General features: G+C 40.5%; 1 protein-coding gene across 4 annotated transcripts in view; it reads right to left on the minus strand.

The window, feature by feature from the left end:
- pax7.L (paired box 7 L homeolog) overlaps nucleotides 1–18,291 on the minus strand; it is a 113,903-nt gene extending 95,612 nt beyond the window's left edge. Inside the window, exons 1-4 of one of the 4 annotated variants that reach the window (XM_018224609.2) lie at nucleotides 17,192–18,291; nucleotides 14,841–15,076; nucleotides 14,361–14,487; nucleotides 13,766–13,894 (exon numbers count right to left, since the gene is read on the minus strand). In XM_018224609.2, coding sequence (XP_018080098.1) covers nucleotides 13,766–13,894; nucleotides 14,361–14,487; nucleotides 14,841–15,076; nucleotides 17,192–17,276 — 577 coding nt within the window. In that variant the 5' untranslated portion in view covers nucleotides 17,277–18,291. 4 annotated transcript variants of the gene reach the window in all.
- Nucleotides 18,292–24,927: the final 6,636 nt, after the last annotated feature.

The following is a 24,927-nucleotide window of genomic DNA, read 5'->3' on the forward strand; positions in this document are numbered from 1 at the left end:
TTATGTGGAACAAATGAGTAAAATAAATCAGATGCAAGATATTTAGAAGCAAAGGAAAGAAATACCAGGTAGAGAAAATAAATACAATTTAATGAGCAGGTAAGCTATAGAACTTACTACCAAAGTAATATGTGATTTATTGGCGGAGATGGAAAAGAGATGTCGCCATCAGCATAGGAAGGGGTTCTTTACTGTAAGGGCAGTCAGGTTATGGGATTCCCTACCAAGAGAGGGGGAATGAGTGATTCATTGGTGGGGAGGAAAGGAGATCTCACCATCAGCATAGGAAGGGGTTCTTTACTGTAAGGGCAGTCAGGTTATGGGATTCCCTACCAAGAGAGGGGGAATGAGTGATTCATTGGTGGGGAGGAAAGGAGATCTCACCATCAGCATAGGAAGGGGTTCTTTACTGTAAGGACAGTCAGGTTATGGGATTCCCTACCAAGAGAGGGGGAATGAGTGATTCATTGGTGGGGAGGAAAGGAGATCTCACCATCAGCATAGGAAGGGGTTCTTTACTGTAAGGGCAGTCAGGTTATGGGATTCTCTACCAAGAGAGGGGGAATGAGTGATTCATTGGTGGGGAGGAAAGGAGATCTCACCATCAGCATAGGAAGGGGTTCTTTACTGTAAGGACAGTCAGGTTATGGGATTCCCTACCAAGAGAGGGGGAATGAGTGATTCATTGGTGGGGAGGAAAGGAGATCTCACCATCAGCATAGGAAGGGGTTCTTTACTGTAAGGGCAGTCAGGTTATGGGATTCCCTACCAAGAGAGGGGGAATGAGTGATTCATTGGTGGGGAGGAAAGGAGATCTCACCATCAGCATAGGAAGGGGTTCTTTACTGTAAGGACAGTCAGGTTATGGGATTCCCTACCAAGAGAGGGGGAATGAGTGATTCATTGGTGGGGAGGAAAGGAGATCTCACCATCAGCATAGGAAGGGGTTCTTTACTGTAAGGGCAGTCAGGTTATGGGATTCTCTACCAAGAGAGGGGGAATGAGTGATTCATTGGTGGGGAGGAAAGGAGATCTCACCATCAGCATAGGAAGGGGTTCTTTACTGTAAGGACAGTCAGGTTATGGGATTCCCTACCAAGAGAGGGGGAATGAGTGATTCATTGGTGGGGAGGAAAGGAGATCTCACCATCAGCATAGGAAGGGGTTCTTTACTGTAAGGACAGTCAGGTTATGGGATTCCCTACCAAGAGAGGGGGAATGAGTGATTCATTGGTGGGGAGGAAAGGAGATTTCACCATCAGCATAGGAAGGGGTTCTTTAATTGTAAGGACAGTCAGGTTATGGGATTCCCTACCAAGAGAGGGGGAATGAGTGATTCATTGGTGGGGAGGAAAGGAGATCTCACCATCAGCATAGGACGGGGTTCTTTACTGTAAGGACAGTCAGGTTATGGGATTCACTACCAAGAGAGGGGGAATGAGTGATTCATTGGTGGGGAGGAAAGGAGATTTCACCAACAGCATAGGAAGGGGTTTTTAACTGTAAGGGTTGTCACATTATAGAAGTCCCTAACAACATTTGTCTGGACTTGGAAGCTAAACAAGACCAACTGCAACAGTGAAGAAGAGCAAGACAGTAGATTGCACATGGGCTTAGATATCTGCGGTACAGGGCCCCATATCTGACATCATAAGTATCTTTTTCTCGGAGCATCCAGGGGTTAAACTGCAGGATTTTCCTTAAAAAGCCCAATCATCTTATCTGCAGAAAGTAAAGCCTCGTCCTCCTGTGCCGAGATAAATCCCATAACAGCCCAGTCCCTAATAAGGATCAGGCAGGAGTGGGAATCAAATCCACAGGCCAATCAGGTTGCAGGATGCGGCTGCTGCAATTGAATTCAGGTTTAAAGGGGCCACATTCTATTTCTGACTCACAAAGGTAAGAACTTTAAAGGGTAAGTGTGCAAATTGCCCAGGTATTGCTATATGGGATTTCAAATCCTGGCATTTAAATTCCTATGAAAATTAGGAAAGCTTGTGATGGGGGGGGGGTGTAGGTGGGGGTGGGGAACTATTTGGAGGGGGGGGAGAGGTTAATCCCAGTTTAATGCAATGATGCAGTCGCAGGACTGGGGCTCGGATGAATTTGTTATCTCTGGCCAACATTTCAGGCTGCTGTATTGTAACAAGTCAAATAGCTTGAAGGGAAAGTGCGTAGTGAGTCAATCCTGGTGCCTGAGGAAATGTGTTATTAATATCTAAATAACTTCCCAATACTCTCCCTAAATCTCCAGATGGATTCGTTTGAAGTTCTACCCTCATCTCTTCAACCGCTGCCTCTCTCTTTAACCAGGCTTATTTCTAACTGGTAAATAGCTCATTCCACCTCTGCTGCGCTCCCCTCTATGTCTGCAACCCCCTGCTATACACTTCATTATAGGGACACTAGCAAATATATATCTATATATATATAAATTATATTATATATATATAATATATATAAATATATATAATACACAAAAGCCATGAATATCATGTAAATTATATCCTTATAAACGGTGAGTTCTGATGTCATCAGTTATAAACGGTGAGTTCTGATGTCATTTCTGTCACATGACTCACTGAAACTTGTGTATTATAATAAATAAAGTACCCCCAGTTGTAACATATGAGGATATTAGAAGTAACCTCGGAGTTCCATGACCTGTATAACTCGGCCTTCGGCCTCGTGTTTTTATATGGTCATGAAACTCCTCGGTAACTTATAATATCCTTATATTTTACAAGAGGGGCTACTTTATTCACTATATATAGAACAATGTGGGATGTGTAGTCCATTAAGGGGCAGATTTATCAAAGGTCGAAGTGAAAATTTGTATTTAAAAAATCTGAATTCCGATTGTACCTTGACTAGGGAATAGTCCAAATTCGATTCAAACTTGAAAAAAATTAGAAAATTAAAATATCTAAATTTATCATGTACTGTCTCTTTAAAGATTAGATTTCGACCATTCGCCATCGAAAACCTGCCGAATTGCTGTTTTAGCCTACGGGGGACCTCCTAGAACCTTGGTTGGTGGAACTTGAAAAATCAAAGTGTTTTTTGGGAAAAACTTTTATTCGAATTCGATCGAACTTCGATTCGTATGATTAGAATTCAGACGAATATGGACTATTCACCAGCAAAAAAAACTTTTTTTTTCAATAATAAATATTAATTTTTTAAATTTGGAATTCGACCTTTGATAAATCTGACCCTAAATGACACTGACATAAGGGACTGACACCTCATGTCACACACACAGGTGGTCTTCATGGGCCCCTACTAGGGATGCACCAAATCCAGGATTTGGTTCGGGATTCGGCCATTTTTAGCAGGATTCAGATTCGGCCGAATCCTTCTGCCCGGCCAAACTGAATCAGAATCCTAATTTGCATATGCAAATTAGGGGCGGGGAGGGAAATCGTGTGACTTTATGTCACAAAACAAGGAAGTAAAAATGTTTTCCCCTTCCTACCCCTAATTTGGATTCAGTTCGGTATTCGGTCAGATCTCTCTTGAAGGATTCGGTGGTTCGGGTGAATCCAAAATAGTGGATTCGGTGCATCTCTAGCTCCTACTATGATCGATCATTGACCCGGTGACTTATTATTCAGCAGCACTCTAGTTTGCAATTTCAGTCATCTGGTTGCTAGGGTCCAAATGACCCTAGCAACCATGCCCTGATTTGAATAAGAGACTGTAATGTGAATAACAGAGGCAGGAATAGAACGATAAGTAATCAAATCTAAAAGTAACAATTAATTTGTAGCCGTACAGGGGTCAGTGACCCCCATTTGAAAGCTGGAACAAGTCAGAAGAAGAAATCAAGTAATTTAAACTATAAAACTGAAACTATAAAAAATAAAAATGAAGGGCAGTTGAAAAGTTGCTTAGATTGAGCACGTCTATAACATACTAAACGTTTTAAAGGTGAACCACCCCTTTCATGGCTACAAATGAAGTTATTATGGATGCACAGTTGGCCACAGGGACATTTAAGGGGTGGTTCACCTTTAAAACTTTTAGTATGTTATAAAATAGTATGTTATAAAATAGCTCATTCTAAACAACTTTTCAACTGCCCTTCGTTTTTTTTTCTTTTTTAATAGTTTCTGAATGATTTGCCTTCTTCTGCTGACACTTTCTATCTTTCGAATGGGGGGTCACTGACCCCATCTAAAAAACAAATATCTCGGTAAGGCTACAAATGTAATGTTTTTGCTACTTTTTATCACTCCTCTTTCTATTCAGGCCTCTCCTATTCATATTCCAGTCTCTTATTCAAATCAGTGTATGGTTGCTAGGGGAATTTGGACCCTAGCAACCAGATGGCTGAAATTACAAACTGGAGAGCTACTGAATAAAAAGCTAAATAACTCAAAACCCACAAATAATAAAAAGTGAAAACCAATTACAAATTGTCTCAGGATATCCCTCTCTACATCATACTAACAGTTAACTCAATGTTGAGCCATTTTAACCCTTTTAACGCCCATGTGGAAATCTCATCTGCTGTTAAATAGGCTTTAGATGAAAGATTTACAGTTAGCTGATCCTAGCAACTAGTACATCTATATATCAGTGCAGAGAAAGACAAACAGGCACATCTTGATTCCCTTCCCTTTAGATTGTAAGCTCTTTTGCACAGGGCCTTTGTCTCCTTTTGTACCGCTACTGGCTGTTATGTATATTATATGTATGTAATTCATGCGATTTCTTTGTATAAGCATATTCATTCATTCATGTTGGTGCTCTAAAAATGCATGTTAATAATAATAATAATAATAATAATAATAATAATCATTGACTAACAATTACGTGCTTTTCATTGGAAAGTGTTTTACGACTACCCCTGCTGATTTTATGCATATTAAGGCAAATCCCTACACACACACACACAGTAAACTGTTAATTGAGCTTGTTACCCTGAGCTCTAACACTTTTACAGCCAGAGATGATGGAGGGGAAACGGCCCATAGAGCAGCACTTAACTGTCAGCGGCTATTTGGCTAAACACACAGCCCATTTGGCTACATGGTATTATGTCTCCCGGGGGGCTGATTAGGGGTCTGCAAATAAATAGCAGCTCAGGGTGTATGGGGAGGGGGGTATTAGTAGTCCCTCGGCTGCACTTTACTAATTAGATTTACACCAGCCCCGGGCACTTTGGGATGAGACTTCTAGAGGCACATTGGACTCATCATTCACTGACATCAAAGCATCCCAGACACATTCAGCAGCAAAAACCTGTATTTATATTTATTTATATCCCAAATAGACACCGAGAACTGCACTTCCCCAGCGTTATCAATAGAACGGGTCCAGTTTATACCAGCAGTACCCCCTTCCCAACAGTGTACCCCGCAATGCATTCAACTGAAATAAAGATAAATACAGTAAAATGACCGTGTATTTAGTAGTAGACTAGGCAAAAAAAAAAAAGCTGACATTTCTCGTTAAACATTATCAGAGCACAATGTAAATTCTGATTTAATGAAGAACAGGGACCCCCCAATATTCTGACCCCATAGCTTTTAGCTTTGCCAATAAATGACGAATGAACAAACAGCGGCAGAACAGGAGAGAATTATTCATGATTCTTTTGCAGCGGAAGCAGATAATAATTCATTTAGAATATTATTAGGTACTACGTGTTGTAATTAAAGAAACCTATATCAATACAAAAATAAAAAAGCAGGTTACTTCGGAAAAATAAAATAAACTGCAACTGCAAGTATTTATTTATCTATACATATTGCTTTCCTCTATACGTCGACAGTCTCAGATAATGAAGCAAATAGATGGAAAAATCAACCGCTACGACGACGCCTTCCTCCTCGCATCTGATACATCGCAGAGATTTATTTACTCCGTGCAAAGGCATTTTACTGAAGGCTTCATTTTTAAAATAATAACCCAAAATGATCTTTTTATTAGCCCAATTGTTTAGGGATGCACCGAATCTAGGATTTGGTTCGGGATTCGGCCACGATTCAGCCTTTTTTCAGCAGATTCGGATTTTGAATCCTAATTTGCATATCCAAATTAGGGGTGGAGAGGGAAATTACAAAACTTTAAAAAATGTTTTCCCCTTCCAGCCCCTAATTAGCAGATGCAAATTAGGATTCGGATTCGGTTCGGTATTCAGCCTAAAGCTGGCCAAACACGGAGAGATCCGCTCTTTTGGCGATGTCGCCAAACGAGCGGATCTCTCCCCGATATGCCCACCTTGAGGTGGGCAATATCAGGCTGATCCGACCGTGAACGATTGGATCCTAACGAATGGGAATGGGCGGTTGGATCACAATGAACAGATACGGCCGCGATCCAACGGGATTTTTAGTCCCATCCGATCGAGATCTGGCCGACTTTCGGCCAGATCTTGATCGGGGAAGCCCCTCGGGGGGCCCCGAGGGGCTTTTATCGACCCCTGTATGGCCACCTTAATCCTTTTTAAAGGATTCAGGGGTTCCCCCGAATCCAAATGTGCATCCCTACAATTGTTACATCACATGTGAATATCACATTTAGCCACGCAAAGGGAAGAATGTTATTAATAAACTCCCTGCAATGCCCTCCAAAAGGAACCTAAATGTATCAGAACAACCCCAAGACCTGTCTGCCCATATAATAATAATAATAATAATAATAATAATATTAATAATAATATAATGTCAGAAGTGAGAGTGTAAATAATGAAAAGGAGAGAGAATGTTATTAATAAAGTCCCTGCAATGCCCTCCAAAAGGAACCTTAATGTATCAGAACAACCCCAAGACTTTTCTGCAGATATAATAATACTAATATTAATAATAATAATGATAATACTCATAATGAGAGGAGTGTAAATAATAAAGAGGAGACAGGCGCATGTGTGTTATTAATAACCCCCCCCCCACAGAATCCTATCTCACTCCCCCCTGTCCCCCCATGAGCCTGTGTCCCCCTCTGCTTCCCGTCACACTTGATTTAGGGAGAGTTTATCTCACAAACATTTGCTATTTTGTTAATGTATAGAGACTTCTCGCGGCTACTGCTTCCCATAAGCCAATGTTTGCCTTTGTAATTGTTATCTGTGTTTATTGTTGCAACTCGTTTGTTTTTGCCTTTTTTGTTATTGAGGTGACTTGTAAGCTCCCCGTGTAGTGAGAACTGAAGCCCCTCATTCCCGGGGTCTCCGAGTGCTGATAAATATACATGGGAAGCCCATAGAAGGGACCTCAGTGTCTCAGTTAAAATACATTTCTCCCTCTGACAGCCCGTAAGGAGCTCAGGCATTTATTTGTCAGGAGAACAGAATGTAAATGTAATAAAAATCAATTATTTTATTTAATATTTACGACGATCTAAAAGCACAAATAATTCCCGCCGCAATTTAAACCGTTTGCGAAGTACAACTTCACAAAGTTAAAACTATGAAAAGATAAATGAAAGAACGAACAGATACATTTGTAATATTATCACTAGGAAAAAACGGGGAAGATGACAAATATATTTGTGCATTTAATGACAATTATTACTACTAACGAATAATATAGATATTGTCCAAGCAGCTGCTATAAATACAAAGGTTCGAAGCGAAAAACAAACAAATGTCTGAGATCAAACGAAATTTCAATTTTCTTTGAATTTAATTTAATTTTAAATTCTGAGCAGTCTCCTGAATTACCTCCTTTACATGAGCAACATTCATCTTTCTACCCAAAAGTATCATTAATATTAATTCGTATTGTTTTTGGTGGATTTATTTTAACAGCAGCAAATTGTTCTCTAATAATAATAATAATTTAACAGCAGCATATTCTCTAATAATAATAATAATAATAATAATAATAATAATTTAACAGCAGCAAATTGTTCTGTAATAATAATAATAATAATAATAATTTAACAGCAGCATATTCTTCTCTAATTATAATACTAATAATTTAACAGCAGTAAATTCTTCTCTAATAATAAAAATAATAATTTAACAGCAGCAAATTCTTCTCTAATAACAATAAAAATAATAATTTAACAGCAGCAAATTCTTCTCTAATAATAATAATAATAATAATAATAATTTAACAGCAGCAAATTCTTCTCTAATAATAATAATAATAATAATAATTTAACAGCAGCAAATTCTTCTCTAATAACAATAAAAATAATAATTTAAGAGCAGCAAATTCTTCTCTAATAATAATACTAATAATAATTTAACAGCAGCAAATTCTTCTCTAATAATAATAATAATAATAATTTAACAGCAGCAAATTCTTCTCTAATAAAAATAATAATTTAACAGCAGCAAATTCTTCTCTAATAAAAATAATAATTTAACAGCAGCAAATTCTTCTCTAATAATAATACTAATAATGAGAGGAGTGTAAATAATAAAGAGGAGACAGGCGCATGTGTGTTATTAATAACCCCCCCCCCCCACAGAATATTATCTCACTCCCCCCTGTCCCCCCATGAGCCTGTGTCCCCCTCTGCTTCCCGTCACACTTGATTTAGGGAGAGTTTATCTCACAAACATTTGCTATTTTGTTAATGTATAGAGACTTCTCGCGGCTACTGCTTCCCATAAGCCAATGTTTGCCTTTGTCATTGTTATCTGTGTTTATTGTTGCAACTCGTTTGTTTTTGCCTTTTTTGTTATTGAGGTGACTTGTAAGCTCCCCGTGTAGTGAGAACTGAAGCCCCTCATTCCCGGGGTCTCCGAGTGCTGCTCAATAGAAATGGGAAGGAGATGGTGGAATTGCCTGGCACCCCCTTAGCCGGCTGCTGTCCCCCCAATTATTTAAAGTGATGGGAGGCAGCAAATCCCGAGGTGGCTAGTGTTTGATTACATTGGCAAGCCCAGCTAATCCGCTGATTTAATGAAGTGCTTCCAGACTCCGTCCATGGATAGGGGCTTGATGGCTGAATGAGTGCAGATTGTTTGCTGATAAATTAGGGTTTGATACATCTGATCCTGCAGTAATTGCAGGTGTGAAAGCTAAAATAGAGATGCTCTGCAGAGGGGGGGTCGGGGCTTCCTCCTCCAGCTCATTCATTCACCCCTAGAGCCTAATTTAATTTGCCCTGCACAATAAAAACCAACTTCCTTCGCTGCTAAAAGCGGCATTAGTGACTCTTTCTGCCAAATTAAATTGTTACCACCTTGAGATGTGACGACCCACCGCTCATCTCCTCCTGCGGCCCCTTCCTCACCTTTGCCCCCCCCGGCCTCCTCTCTGAAACCAGATCTTGCCCAATTTGCTCCGCTCTGCTGTCCCTTTAAACGTCAGATTAAGAGCAAACCAAGAGCATATGAGCGCCCATCAAGCCACTAGATAGACCCCCTGCCCTGGATTTCAACTCATCTCTAAATTGCTGTGCAAGGCCAAAGCCATGTTATAGATTGCAAGCTCTTCAGGTCAGCGCATTCTACCCCTTCTTAATCCAAATGTACGAGGAATGTGCTTTCCGATAACCCTAATAATACTACTTTCTCCTGGAAAAGCTCCAGTTCCCAAACCTCCTTTAATTCATTAACCCTTTCGCCGCTGCTGTGACCACTGCCCCCCTACATTAACCGATAGGGTTAAAAAGCTCAAATTCAAGCCCATCTAATGGGCGTGTAAGAAATCTATAAATAATGATAATTAGCAATAAATAAATAAGTGGATATTTACTGGGGTGGAGCGGCGGCTGCTTAACGAACCTACTACCCCCTGGGCGAACCAAAGTGACTCGTTTAAAGATGAAAGTGTCGAAAATAAAGGGGAAATTTAATCTGCCTGAAAACCCTTCAACTGCTGGAAACTCGCAGAGGCTGCGGTGATAGGCGATAAATACATTTGCGACTCTGCCCCTCAGCAATAACACCCCTCTCCAACACAGCCCCCCACTCAGCAGACTCACTTTCCATTAATAACGATTCCCATTAATAAATGCCACATTGATGTGGAGCGGCCACGACCCTCTCTGTTAAAATACATTTCTCCCACTGACACCCCATAAGGAGCTCAGGCATTTGTCAGGAGAACAGAACATAAATAGAATAGAATCATAAAGCCATTATTATTATATATCCATTCAATCAAATATTTACGATGGAGTAAAAGTACAAATAATTCCTGCCGCAATTTAAATCATTTGTGAAAAAGAACAAGTACAACATCATGGATTCAAAACTACGGAAAGAGAAATTAAACGACGAACAGATACATTTGTAATATTATCACTAGAAAAAACATGTATTTTCGTCAAAACTACGAAAAGGGAATTTAAACGACGAACAGATACATTTGTAATATTATTACTAGAAAAAAAACGTATTTTCGTCAAAACTACCTAAAGAGAAATTAAACGACGAACAGATACATTTTTAATATTATTTCTAGAAAAAATAAACGTCTTTTCGGCAAAACTTCCAAAAAGGGAAATTAAACGACGAACAGATACATTTTTAATATTATTACTAGAAAAAAAACGTATTTTCGTCAAAACTACGAAAAGAGAAATTAAACGACAAACAGATACATTTATAAGATTATTTCTAGAAAAAAAAAATATTTTCGTCAAAACTACGAAAAGGGAAATTAAACGACGAACAGATACATTTTTAATATTATTTCTAGAAAAAATAAACATCTTTTCGGCAAAACTTCCAAAAACAGAAATTAAACGACGAACAGATACATTTGTAATATTATAACTAGAAAAAACCTTATTTTCGGCAAAACTACGTAAAGAGAAATTAATCGACAAGCAGATACATTTGTAATATTATTACTAGAAAAAAACCTTATTTTCGGCAAAACTACGTAAAAAGAAATTAATCGACAAGCAGATACATTTGTAATATTATTACTAGAAAAAAAACGTCTTTTTGTCAAAACTACGAAAAGAGAAATTAAACGTCAAGCAGATACATTTGTAATATAACTAGAAAAAAAATGTATTTTCGTCAAAACTACGGAAAGAGAAATTAAACGACGAACAGATACATTTGTAATATTATATCTATAAAAAACAGGGAAGATGAAAAATACATTTGTGCAGCTCATTACTGTTATTATTACTAACATATAATATAGATATTTGCCCCAAAAACATTTTCCAAGCAGCTGCTAAAAACACACGGGTTCGATGCAAACCCAAAAAACGAAATTGAAATTACTTTCGTTTTTAAATTCTCCTCGTCCAACATTCATCTTTCTACACAAAAGTATCATTGATATGAATTCATATTGTTTTTGGTGGATTCATTTTAACAACCACAAATAATAATAATAATAATAGAGCCGATAAGTAAAATCAATAATGAGCTTTTTTCTCCCCGAGATGCTCAAATTGTCGCTCGTGAAAGTAAAAGTGAGTTTTTTTTTTCCAAGTGACAAAACGAATTTCTCTGTCTCTTAACGAAATGTTTCTTAAGAGAAGAGAAAGGGACGAGGCGGACTGGGATGGGAACCAAAGCGGGTGCAACAATGTGTGTTTTACAGATAAAAGTGGGTCGTTTGTTTGAGGGGGAGAATTAAAAAAGTAAAGTTTAGGAGGAAGAGAAAAGACACAAAGGAGTTGACATGAAGAGAACAATCAGGCGAGAGAAGGAGCGGCTCTGGATTCCCAAACTCTTTGCTTTCCCCACAGACCGGCCGATAATATTACAAAACGGACTCCCAGCAGGGGGTTAGAATAATTTACCCAATTTTATCCCTCCCCTCCTGCTTTTGTGTAACTCGTCTGAATGGGGATGACACACACCAAGGCCCCTCTCCTCTAGGATTTTCTTTAGGGAGGGGTGACACTTATTTAATGTTTGCTTTTATGGGGAAGGATCTTTCATTCCGATGCCTCAATAGCCCCAGAGCCTTTTGTCTGACCATCTTCTCCTTTAGGATGAAAGAGCGGGGGTCTCTGAGCAGGGCAGACCCCATTGTGCTACAGACTCACACTTAGACAAATGTTTGGTTAGGCCCCCCCCCCAGTCTGAGGATTTAAATCTCACCTTTATGGCTCAGTAGGGTTGTTCTGAAATATAAATATATAAAACCCAAACTGTCATGATACCGGCGCTCTCGATAAAGCCATTTAATATGTCTGGGTGCAGAATCATCAAATAATCTCTGTCCGTTTCCAACAATCCGCACTCACAGGGCTTAAAATGGAAAAAAATGGCTTTATGGCAGAACTAAAGACTAATGCAATAAAGTATTGTTTTACATTTTAATCCTGTGAATGTGGATTCTTGTAAACGGATATATATATATATAATGTTCAAAGTGGATCAATTATTTTTCAATCAATTTATTGAGTCATCAGTCATGTATCCAACGTTTCGGCCCTTTATCAAGGATGTATATATAGTGAATAAAGTACCCCCTTTTTGTAAAATATAAGGATATTATTCGGCCTCGTGTTTTTATACAGGTCATGGAACTCCAAGGTAACTTCTAATATCCTCATATTTTACAACTGGGGGTACTTTATTTATTATAATACACACGTTTAAGTGAGTCATGTGACAGAAATGACATCAGAACTCACCATTTATAGCTGATGACATCAGAACTCATCGTTTATAAGGATATAATTGACAAGCTGTTCATGGCTTTTGTGTAAATATATATATATATATATATATATATATATAGGCACAACAGAGGCTTGCATTCACAGGACTTACAAATAAAATGAAGGCAAAAAAACACCTTTAATTCCTGCAAGCCTCTGTTGTGCCTGCATACATTTGTTTGAGCTTTTTGCACCCAGGCACTGTGTACATATATATATATATCATTCTAGTATATAGATGCACACTGGGACTCTGTAATAAAGTGAAAAAATCTAAATGGAATGATGGTGGACACCAGAGTGTGGTGCACTCAAAAACGGTAGGCAAATGCTTCTACATTGCTTATTCACCAGCACCCAGGCACAATTATCATTCCATTCAGTGGCCCAATCCACTGGCCCAGATACTGCTAAATCCATTCTGATTCAGAGGGGCAAGTGACTCCCACAAAAGCAACATTCGAGGACCCGGGGCTTCTTATCATTGGACACATAAACACATGATCCCCGCAGTCCTTAGATTGTCTCTTGTGCAAATCTCATCCAAAATATTTTTCCACTATTAATTAACTAGTAACAGGTCGTGTACACTCCATACATTACACCAAGACATGAGCTTTATGTGACTATTGATGACATTTACCCCCCCATTGCTGCCTGAAGTTGGGGCCCAACCTGAGCTGATGTATATTATACAATAGGACCCCAACCCCTGTGCCTCTGACTCTCCTGCTACTGCTCAGTGAACATGGAACGGCTGTGTTTGTCTGTGGGGGGATCTCTCACTGACTGATAGTGACTGATTCAAACACCCACCTGTTAGTCTGGCCCATTTAGAAGAAGAAATTCTACCATCAGTATCATCAGTATTAGTAACCGTCAGTACCGGTACCAGGACCTCAACACAGTGGGCGAATTTATTCGCCAGGCGCGAATTGGCTGCGAATTTCCGTGTTTCGATGCGGCAAAATAAATTCACAAAATTGCAGCGAAAATTCTGACAATTCGCGGCGACAAGTAAATGGATGTCGGCATCAGAATTGTTGCAAATTTTTCGCCCGTTTTGCGAAACGGAACAAATTCCCCCATCACTGCAGATTATATATGAAAGAAGAAGAAATACTACCCAAGTGCAACAACAACTATCTGCACTCTTATTCCAGTACATAACACAAAGTCCCACAATGAACCCCCTGTCCACACTGTCGCCTACCTTTGTCCCCCAGGATTCCGTCAATACTGTGCTTGGCCTTTTTCTCCCCATCTTCCTCCTTTTTGTCACAATCGTCATCTTCCTCCTTCTTCCCAAACTTGATTCTCAGGACTCGGCTAATCGAACTCACTAAACCTCAGACATGGAAAGAGACCAGATGGGGTATAAATTGAAACTGTCACAAATTGTGTTACTCTCTCACACACACACCCTGATGTGCCCATTGCTTTGAATGGATCTTGATTCCCAAACATTCTCCATTCAATTCCTTCTCAATAATCTATCTGGCTATAGGATAAATTCTACTGGCCCTGTGTAAGTGCTCCTAGGGGCCACAGCTCCTGTTAAGCTGAATCAGAACATTCTCAAGAGACATCATGAGCCAAGTGTTTCTATCCCTAAACTTGGGACCTGGGCTAATAACACTGGGATAATCCATATGGTCCCTGTACAAAACCTACGCCTACAAACTGGATCAGCTGTCATGTGCTTTATTGGGAGGATCTACTTATATAGAACCACAAAATCGTAACCCATGTAAAAGTGTCAGTGTCAGTCAGTGACCCGCAGATCCCCATCCCAGCCCTGTGCTCACCTGAGGGGACAGAGCTACGGTCGCAGTGGCCATCCTTGAGCAGCCGGTCCCGAATCTCCCAACTGAACATTCCGGGGTTTTCCCGCTTGTATTCCTCAATCTTCTTCTCCACATCCGGGGTGGCCACCTGCTTTAGTATCCAAACAAATGGGACATTTTAATTGATAGATTATGGTTCCAATTCTACTCCCCACAGGCCGCTGCAATGACCCATATACTATATATTTATATACTGGACTAAAGACAGCATCCTAGGAATTAAAGAATCGGCATACAAAAAATAAAAATACACAAAAAAAAAAGATTTATTACTCAACGTTTCAGTCTCACACTCATCTGGAGTGAAAAATGTAGAGTAATAAACCTTTTTTTGTACATCTATATATTTTGTATGCTGATTCTTAAATCCTACGAGTGCTGTCCTTGGTCCAGTGTCATTAGTCTGTACTGGTTCAGGTTCACCCATCCCCATGGACTCACCCTGGGTTTGCTGCCCCCGATGGCCCCAGGCCGGATGGATCCAGTCTCCTGGTACCTGCACAGGATTTTGGACACACACCCGTGGGAAACTCTTAGCTGGCGGGAAATGACGCAGGGTCGGATCCCATGATGGGCCATCTCCACGATCTTATGACGAATGTGGTTGGGCAGGGGCCTGCCATTAATAAATACCCCTCCCAGCTGGTTCACTCGCCCCTGTCCAAGGGGGGTAGATACTGTGGGAGAGAGAACAACACACAAAATAGGGGGTCAAGGACAAGATACTGTACATAATGTTTTTAGCAAACAACCTGGACCCCAACCTATTCTTTTGAAAATACTGTCCCACTAATCTATTCTCCCAAAATATCATCCCATCAATCAATATTATTTCATTAACCTCCGATTCCAATATAATGTCCCAATCAGCCTCTTCTCCTCCTAACATTTTGCCTTATTAACCTCATTGTCCTAAAATGTACTTCATCAATCTCATTTCTCCTGGACATCCCCTTTTCCCAACATATGGCTTTCATCAACCCCCTTTCTTCCAATATGTTGCCCTACCAATCTGTCTCTCCCATTCCCATCAGGCCCCTTCTTCCATAATATTGTTTTATACATCCCCTTCTCCCAAAGTATTGCCTCCTCAACCCCTTCCCTAAAATATTTGCTCGTTAACCCTTTTCTTAAATAATATCGACTTGCCTACCTGTCCCAAAATATTCCCCCTTAATTCTTCTCCCAGCATATTATGTAAGTGATCATTTTGTTCAAAATGGACTCCTTCTCCAAAAATAATCTCTTATTAGGCTTTTCCCCCCAAATACTTTCCCATGAGCCTATTGTACATTCCAATTTCAACTGGTTAAGAACTGACATATGGGGGAGAATAGTTTAGTAGTAATTTTTAGAATAATATAATAATAATACTAATAATTGGATCCCAGTACAAGCAATCACCAGTAGCTTTTTTCCAGCCTCACTGAATATCCCAATAAAACTAGGGGTAGGATTTGGTTGGCACGGGTGCTGTTCCAGTTGTTTCCTCAGTATCATTATTATCACTAATTATAACTAATTACTGTGTATATAACTATAAGTTACATTTTGGAACCAGAAAGTACCAAAAGGTGCCCATAACAAATAGAACAAATACCTGTCCCCCCTCAGATTGGCACCCATTCCTACTGCCTTCCCTCTGGCCTGGGGTTACAGGGTTAATGGCATGTCCCAGTGTCTATACGATTTTCTGCCTGTGTTATCGGGGAGGCGACGTGGTCGCTAATCCGCCAGCGATATCTCCAATTTGTTTAATATCGTGTAATATAGATCTAACAGATTAGTGCAATTTTCCAGTCTTGGGAAGGGACAGAGTCGCTGCATAATGTAAGAGAAAGAGAGTGGGGGTGCAGGCAGATTGGGGGGTGGCAGAGACAAGGCAGAAGAGGGGAATCTGACAGATTTTAATTTACAATCAGGCGCCGCTAATTCACTTCTCTGCCTGTTCTGCCCACTCTGGAACCATCATTACGGCCAGAGACCACTTTAGGGGACCAATTTGCTATTCAAGAGGCGCCCAAAACCCAGGCGAGATGCCACTTCATTATTCCCAGTCATGTTGAGCAAATATCGCTGTAATCCCTTGAGCCATCGCTTTGCAGTCTGTTTTACTTTCATTTGCTACACAAAAGTACTTGACTAAATCCCCCCAGCTTGTGTGTTTTACTGTTTTCGTGTTTCTCCTCGCTTTTTCCCCTGCCACTTGAACACGGATTGTATGAAGGGGAGATTTAATCAATGCGTGCGCTCAGTTGCTTAATCTGCGCAAAAAAACCCCACATCGCATTCAAGGGGGGCTGAAAAATAAATACATTACAAAAACAACTCAGCCAGGATTATAGGGACAGAGAGGGAGAAAAAAAAAGTAACATCTGCACGAGCCTCCTAATTAGCTCTTAATTTAGCCTTTACAATTCTCCGCTCCCTCATTACAAAGTCCCAGGCTGATGCAGGTAAAATTTGTTCGGACTGCAGAGAAATAATCTGCCCCGACACAATAACCCCCAGTCTGACATTCCTCACACCAGTTCCCATACTTGTAAAATAATTGCCGGCAGTGTAATGTGAACTGAGCTCGGACACAGCAGCTGCCTTGTTAAAAAAAAAAAATGACAAGAATGTAAAAACAGCCCAAAAAGATTCCCAAATTGGAACAATAGTTTAGAAAAGTTGTGTATATATTGCTAACAGGTTGCCTGATGGTCTCCTAGTGTAGGTGTGTTGGATCAATGGATTTGTTCTAGATTTGTTAGAAATATTTGGGAATATTGGGACAAACAAAGACCTACCTTCCAAAGGGAATCCGGTGCGAGGATAGTTCTGTCCTGGGGCAGGTCGCATCATCCTTGGTATGGTACCGGGCAGAGCAGCCATCACACCCAACTGGGCAGTAGAAGAAGAACAAGACACCTACTCTTGGTGCAACTCAACAAAACCCAAAGAAGGAGGGGGCAAATCACAAAGAAACTGCCTTCCTCAGTCTGTGCTGCCTCCAACTCTTAAACCAGGAGAAGGTTCTGTTTGGATCAACAAAGGGAGCCTAGAAGAGTCCTCACAAGTTGGTATGAGAAACCTTCTGCGTGGTCAGCAGGAGAAGCAAGAAAGATGCTCAAGTGCGACCCAAGGACCAGATCCTTCCCTTCTGCCACTTTGTATCTTGTAACTGATGGATTTGCTGTGGTTTTCTGGGGGTGGGATGAGGGGATCAAGTCTGATCAGCTGAGAGGTTTGGAAGTTGTTTAAGTGCCCAACTTTGTGTAGGAGGAGAGTTTGTGATCATTCATAGGCTTTCTCTTGCCTCTTTTATTCATGAAGAGGGAAGGGGCCAATGTGCTGGGGCCGCTGGACCAATAGCAACAAGAAGTGACAAGACTTGGGCTGGGGAGGGTCTGGCTCCCCTCATTCTGCACTTTGCCTCCTTCTCACACAGGGACCAGGGGGGAAATATGTTTGGTAGCTCCGAACTTGCACCGGGCAAACAGAAACACAGCAGACGAGTAAAGGGACCCGCAGTTATTCCATGTTTAGTCCATAGTTGTTTTTTTTTAAAAAAATTTTTATTAAATAGAATATTTACACAACTAGGCTGATTCTTTGTATTTGGGTTTATTTCTATAGAACAGACTTTCCATGTGGAAGGGAGAATCTCCTCAATAACGAGATTTTCCGGTTGCTGCAACCGCGATTCCTCATTAACTGTTGTTTTTTTTTTCTTTTACTGGGAATTATTTTTTTATTTATTGTTAAAGGAATCGGAGCTGGAAATGCTTAGGGAGTATGAGCCCATATTCTGATAATTCTGATAATGTTCCACTAATTTCTCTGCAAACTTTTCTTTTTCTTTCTTTCTTTCTTTCTTTCTTTCTTTCTTTCTTTCTTTCTTTCTTTCTTTCTTTCTTTCTTTCTTTCTTTTTTCTCCAACTCTTTTCTCTCGTATTCATGTTTGCGACCCACTGCCACTGCCTGCCAAGGTGAGTACCATGTTTTTAACCCTATGGTTGCCCGCAAGAGACAGCAGCTGTTGCAGCTGGGGTCGGGGGGAGAATAGAGTGTGGGGACAGACTGGGCATTTATGTAGGGAGCACAAATCTCTCCCAGCAGGGAATGACGCCACAATCCCTCTCCGCTGTTTTCTCATGTAAAAAGGCTTGTTTTCTGGGAGGGAGAGAGAAAATTCTCCCCAAATTCTGTTCCTATATATTAAACTCAACTCTTGGGGTTGGAAGATTATGATCTGTCTTTGGGCAGAACTGGCAGATTGTGTGGTTTCCAACTGACAGGCGGTGGTAGGGCTGATTTACTGCAGAAAAAGAAAATATATTTAGACCAGTTTGTTCTGGGTATATATATATATATATATATATATATATATATATATATATATATATATATATATATATATATATATATATATATATATAAAAAACTTTCTTGTTTTTGTCATCTTGATAAAGGTCCGTGTGAGGACCGAAACGTCGATCTAATAAATACGTTTTTTTGATTGAGAAATCCTGGTGTGCTTCAGCATCTTTCTATATATATATATATATATATATATATATATATATATATATATATATATATATATATATATATATATATATATATATATATATATATATATGTATATATATATATGTATATATATATATATATATATATATATACATATATATATATATATACACACATATATGTGTGTTTATGTGTGTGTGTGTGTGTGTGTGTGTATATATATATATATATATATATATATATATAAATTACATTTTTTAAAACTTTCTGCTATGGACACATTTTTGTGCAAACACACACACACATAAAGAACACAGGGCAGGGAGGTGGGTGGCAGTTTGAATTGGAACCTAATTCAATTTTGGACGTTGCATGTAAAGGCAAAAAATAAATCCTCTTGATACTGTTGCAAAGAGAGATATCTCAATTAAACTGTCATTAAAAAAAACTGTACCGTTTTTATGAAAAAAGCTGAATGTATGCAGTCCTATTCCCCTTTGCTTTACTCCCTGGGTCTGTTGCCGACACACTTCTGTAGCCGGCCGCCGGCTGCTGAGCGGGGAGAGGAGCAGAGCTGCCCCAGTTATACAGGCTGGGAAGGAAGGTGCGGGGGTTGTTCCACATGGAGTGTGGCAAAGGTTAGACAAATAAAAATTAAAATAACCATGAATAATGCTTCCCTACCATTCCAAAGTGTGAGCCAGCTTTACTTCCCCTTTAACACCCCAGGGAACCCGATAGTGAATGGCCCCTTCCCTCTCCTTTTACTATAGGAACTTCTATGATGTTTTAGAACAGATTTTCCCTTCCAAGCTGATAGTGGGTTACCCTGGATCAGCAGCAGCATTTCTCTCCATTCAATACAAATTTCCATATACTTGGCACCTACAGAAAATCTTCAGTAGAAATTTCAGTATCAGTCTTCAGTAGAAATAAAAGGTATCACCTTTATACCACTTTTGTTATTTTTTATTTCAAAAGGGTTGTCTTGTAATATAGAAATACAATGAGTCCCTTCTGCGCTACCGGAACCTTTATTTTCTTTTTATGTCTTTTTATAGAGATCCAAAAGTGATCCAATGTATCGGGATGCAAGTGCCGCGGGGGGAATAATGTTCCGCGCAGGATTCTATAAACTCTAATGTCAACACCTACTCGCTACTATTTCTACTGAGCTTCTGTTTTAATGAACCTTTTCACTTTCCTTTCTTTTCTGTAATTTGGGGGCGTGGGATCGGAGCCTTGTTTGCCCAGTGGGGACCCTTTGCAGGAGAAATGCGGCGCGGAACGATCCCCCGGCGTTAAGCAATTTCACAAATCATTTTTCTAACAATTAAGGAGTGTGTAGGGGTGAAATGGCAATTTCACATGCAGATGTGGGGGTTACCTGTGAGGCCTCAGAGACACAGACACCCCGTTTATTTTATGGCCTGTTTCATTTAATTGTCACAATGGGACCCCCACTCTGTAATTTAGAGACCCCGATCAGTCAAAGTGGTCGCTGGATATTTGTCTGCCTGATAAATGTCCTTCTATTTCCCAGAACAATTCGAAGCCAAGAATTTTCAAAAATGATAAAATGTAAATGGTGGATCTGGACGCAGCCGGTTGGTGGTTAATGGTTAGGGGTAGGCTTGGCGCAACGTCTATGGGCGTCATTTCCGCGGCAAAACAAGGCGAAAAATTCACCCATTCCTAGTTAGGGGCAAAATCAAACAAATGCAGAGTAAATAAGTAATAAAAACCGAATTAAAACAAAACACAATAGAGAAATGGGCACAATAAAATCACAATCTTGGAAAACAAAAGCCTTAGAAAAGAAAATAATTCAGTCCCACGGTGAGTTTTTATTTGAGTTTTTCCAATTTACCTACTTCTGTCAGAAAATCAGTGATCCTTTAGTATATGGAAGGATCAAAGCAATTTTGATAAACAGAGAAAAGATTCCGTTTCTTTTCCATTTATATTCGGAGCTTGAGGGGAAACTGTATCCAAAGGACACCTATATATTTATATAATGGACTGGTCAGAGACAGTTGCACCCTATGAGCTCACAATTTATGGACTAAAGATAAATGAAAGAGAGAAGGAGTTTTTCTGTCGGCTTTGATAATGGGAAACAAACACCTATTTTGAGAAATGTGAAGGATTGAAATGATATACAGCCTGGCAGCTGGGACATCCATTAAAGTGCACCAAATGAAGGGACCCAGTTATAGAGCTGCCTATAGAGCAGTGGCACCTACATGTGATTGGACACTCGCTTGTCCCAGAGGTGAGATCCATATAAAGCCAGAACAGGGGTCCCCCTTGGACAAGACTGGAGGTTCTTGGGGTGTCACAGGGTCTCTTTAATAGACGGGCTCTGCACAAATGAGTGTTCTGCTGGCTGTGTCCGTGTCTTTGCATGGCTGCTAATTCGTGTGAAATAAGAATTAATTTCTGTTCACAGGGACCCTCTCCAGAGACTAAAGGAAAAGCTGCTCCTCTGCTCTCTCTCTGTATTGCCAATGCAAACCCTATGGGGGGCAAAACAGACTCCCATTGAAGGTCCAGTTCTGATTCGGGGGGCTCTCTACTGGAACTGGTGCTGCTTTAATTAACAGAAACCCGTTCCCTCAGCCACAACCTTCTCAAAGCAACTAGACTAAGGGGAAGTCTTCCTACATATTCATAAAAATAATCAATCAGGCTGGCTCCTTGCATGGATTATTATTGTTACATCATTACAGTTCAGCAACAACCATTGTCTGCTCCCACAACTCCCTGCAAACTTCCCCATCTGATAGAAACGGCCAAGGTAAGAGGGGGGCAAATCTCTTAGAACTGTGCAGAGATCACATCAATCCCCCCACCTTTTCTCTCCATTACTGGTGGGGAATGAAAGGGGCAGATCCCATCTCTGAGAATAAATTCTAATCAATAGTAAATCAAGGACTTATTGAAAACATCACAGGGGGTGCACGCCGTTTCATTCACCCCATTTAGTTCCCAGTCAGGGGGCTCCATCATTTTTATTAAATCATTTTATATTATAGATGTCACTCAAATGACTATTGTTTTATATTTATAGATTTATTTCTATGTTATTCTGTATTTTATTCTATTTATTGAAATGTCATCCATTACGCTACATTTATATACATTCTTATATAGGATTATACTTTATACAAATTGATACATAAAATGAAGAAAATAAAGCAACAACAAAAAAAAAAAAAGAACGGCTTGTGCCTTTACAAAACGACCCATATTTTATTTAAATTTGGAATCTGGCTATTAAATGTAATACAAAAATATTAATATCAGAAAATTCAACAGAATTATTTCTGAATTCTAACAACGGGCGGAATAGATGCATTTGCTAATTTAAACCTAAAAAAGTAAAAAAAAGAATATCTGCAATTTTTTTAAGAATAAAAAAAAAAAATGACAATTTAAAACTGTGTAAATTAAAGAAAGAGATGAAAGTGCTTGTGGAATGGATTTAACCCCTGCAGGTACTGTTAAGACTTTAATACTGTCATGTTGTAGAACTACAACTCCCTGCATCCCTGTGATAGCCATCAATAGCTTTGGCAAGGGGTCCCCTGCAGCCAGAATGTCGTCCCCCCTCTTGGCACAGCATCGGGGGGGGGAAGCAATTCCTGGCATCACTTTCCAGGTGCAGAAGAGCTGCCGCTCTATCATCACATAATGACTGTCACTCTCTAATTCCATTCTCCGGATTTCAGTGCCTCTGAAGCCAATTCTCCAAACCGCTATTAATTCCCTCGCCATAAAAAGGCAAATCCCTGGAATTCTTCCTCTCTAACAGCTGTTAAAAAGGATCAAAAAAGTGTGAGTCAAAGAGATTGTTCATTTCTCTCCGCACTTCTTATGAAAGAGCAAGGAGATGTGGATTATATGCCCTTTATGGAACGTCGACTTCTCTATTCACATTCCTGAATTTGGAGCAATTTACAGAATGTATTAGATGAGCGGACAATCAGCCTTCCTCTAGTCTGAGCGGCACTTTCTGGCTGAACCCGAGTGGTTTTGTTTCCCCTTAGATTGCCATGTCCACCTGAAATATTGCATTTCTATATCATTATTAAACTAACGTTATCCATAGTACATATCCCCCCTATTATATAATAACTACAGACTGAACCAGGCGCAACCCAAACTGGAGTCTGGCAGGATCTTTGTTCGTAGGGAAATGTATTGTTTGTTTGGGCTCATTCTTTGGCCGGGTATTGATTGATCCCAAGCGTTTGTAAGAAGGGGAGAAATCTCCCAGGGTGTGTGACTGCTCATAGGATGGGAATCTGTCACCCTTCATTTCTTGGAGTGTAGTTGACTGTGGGTTTTGCCCCCCCTATGGTAATGACCCCCTCTCTCACTGTAATGGTGCTGACAGCTGATTAGCTGCTAATGAAGGTTCCTCTCTATTAGGGGAGATGATGGGTGTCAAAGAAATGGGCTGTTTAAAGGAGAACTAAACCCCCCATGGTCAAAAGTCCCCACTGACTCCCTCCCTGCCTCCCCCTGCTAAGTGTTGCCCCAGAATTGTGTCCCCTGTAGAAATACTGACCGCACATGCAGAGTCAGCGCAAAGGAGCTCACGGGCGCCATCTTCATCGCCTCGGTATTTTTCGTAAAGTGAACCCCGTATTGGCGCATACGTAGTTGGAGCAATCTTCTGGTTCGTGACAACTGCGCATGCGTTGAAAGTGATGGAAATTGCGAAAGGGCATCCGAAGAATACCGAAGCGCCGGAAGATGGCGCCCGTGAGCTCCGCTGCGCTGACTCTGCATGTGCGGTCAGTATTTCTAAAGGGGACACAATTCTGGGGTAACACTTAGCAGGGGGAGGCAGGGAGGAGGCCAGTAGGGACTTTTGACCATTGGGGTTTAGTTCTCCTTTAAGTCAAGCTATCAAAGCCTCACTGGAACTGAACTAAAATAATTTTTTTGGGGGGGCTGGCCCCTTCTTCTATCACCTCACTGTCTCCCCATATTTAGGCTGGGCAACCTCTATGGTATTCTGTTGGCTCTCCCTTTTCCGCAAGCTCTTGATGGTCATGACCTACCCAGTCGATCCCACCCATCTGCATAGTCAATCTCCCACCCAACTGCATAGTCAATCCCCCCACCCATCTGCATAGTCAATCCCCCCACCCATCTGCATAGTCAATCCCCCACCCATCTGCATAGTCAATCTCCCACCCAACTGCATAGTCAATCCCCCACCCATCTGCATAGTCAATCTCCCACCCATCTGCATAGTCAACCCCCCACCCATGTGCATAGTCAATCCCCCACCCCTGTGCATAGTCAATCCCCCACCCACCACCCTCTCACATGGGGGCAATAGCCTTGGGATGTCTAGTGCCCTCCCTTGTTGTAATTATGGCCAGAAGGTCCTTCCACCCCTCACCTATGCAGCCCCTGATACATTGCCCCATCCTGCACGTATATATCAACCTACTTATCTGCCTGATTTTATTCTCTCAATATCCATACAATTCATATAAAGGGATATTTATTCAGAAGAAGCATTCATTCATTTTGCCTAATGGCTCAACATTCCCTGGAGGGGGGAAGAAGCCCTTCCATTGGGTGCAGCACCCAAGCTCTGCATTTCTCGGCGCAGAATAATTTGCCTTGTGTTGTATGAGTTTGGATGAGATCTGATAAGGCCCATCAGTTCCAATTTACAAAGGGTCAGGGAAAGCTGAGGAAACACTTAACCCGGGCCTGACTTGCACCCTCCCTAACATGGGATTTCTCATTTAGTCTGCAAATGTCCAATCTCTTCCCATCGCTTTCCATGTAATGCTCGCCGCGTGCAAATCCGACAGGCAAACAGCCAACGCGCATATACAGGGACTGCTGGAAGTTGTTATTCATAGGAAGTGCCATGTGCAAGGCGGCCATAGTAACCCTAGAGACATCTGATGAGGAAGAAGATAATAATTATTAGTGGGAGCTCTCATCATCTTCTTCTTCATCATCACAGCGACCA

Source organism: Xenopus laevis, chromosome 7L (genome assembly GCF_017654675.1).
Source record: "Xenopus laevis strain J_2021 chromosome 7L, Xenopus_laevis_v10.1, whole genome shotgun sequence".
NCBI classification, from domain to species: domain Eukaryota; kingdom Metazoa; phylum Chordata; class Amphibia; order Anura; family Pipidae; genus Xenopus; species Xenopus laevis.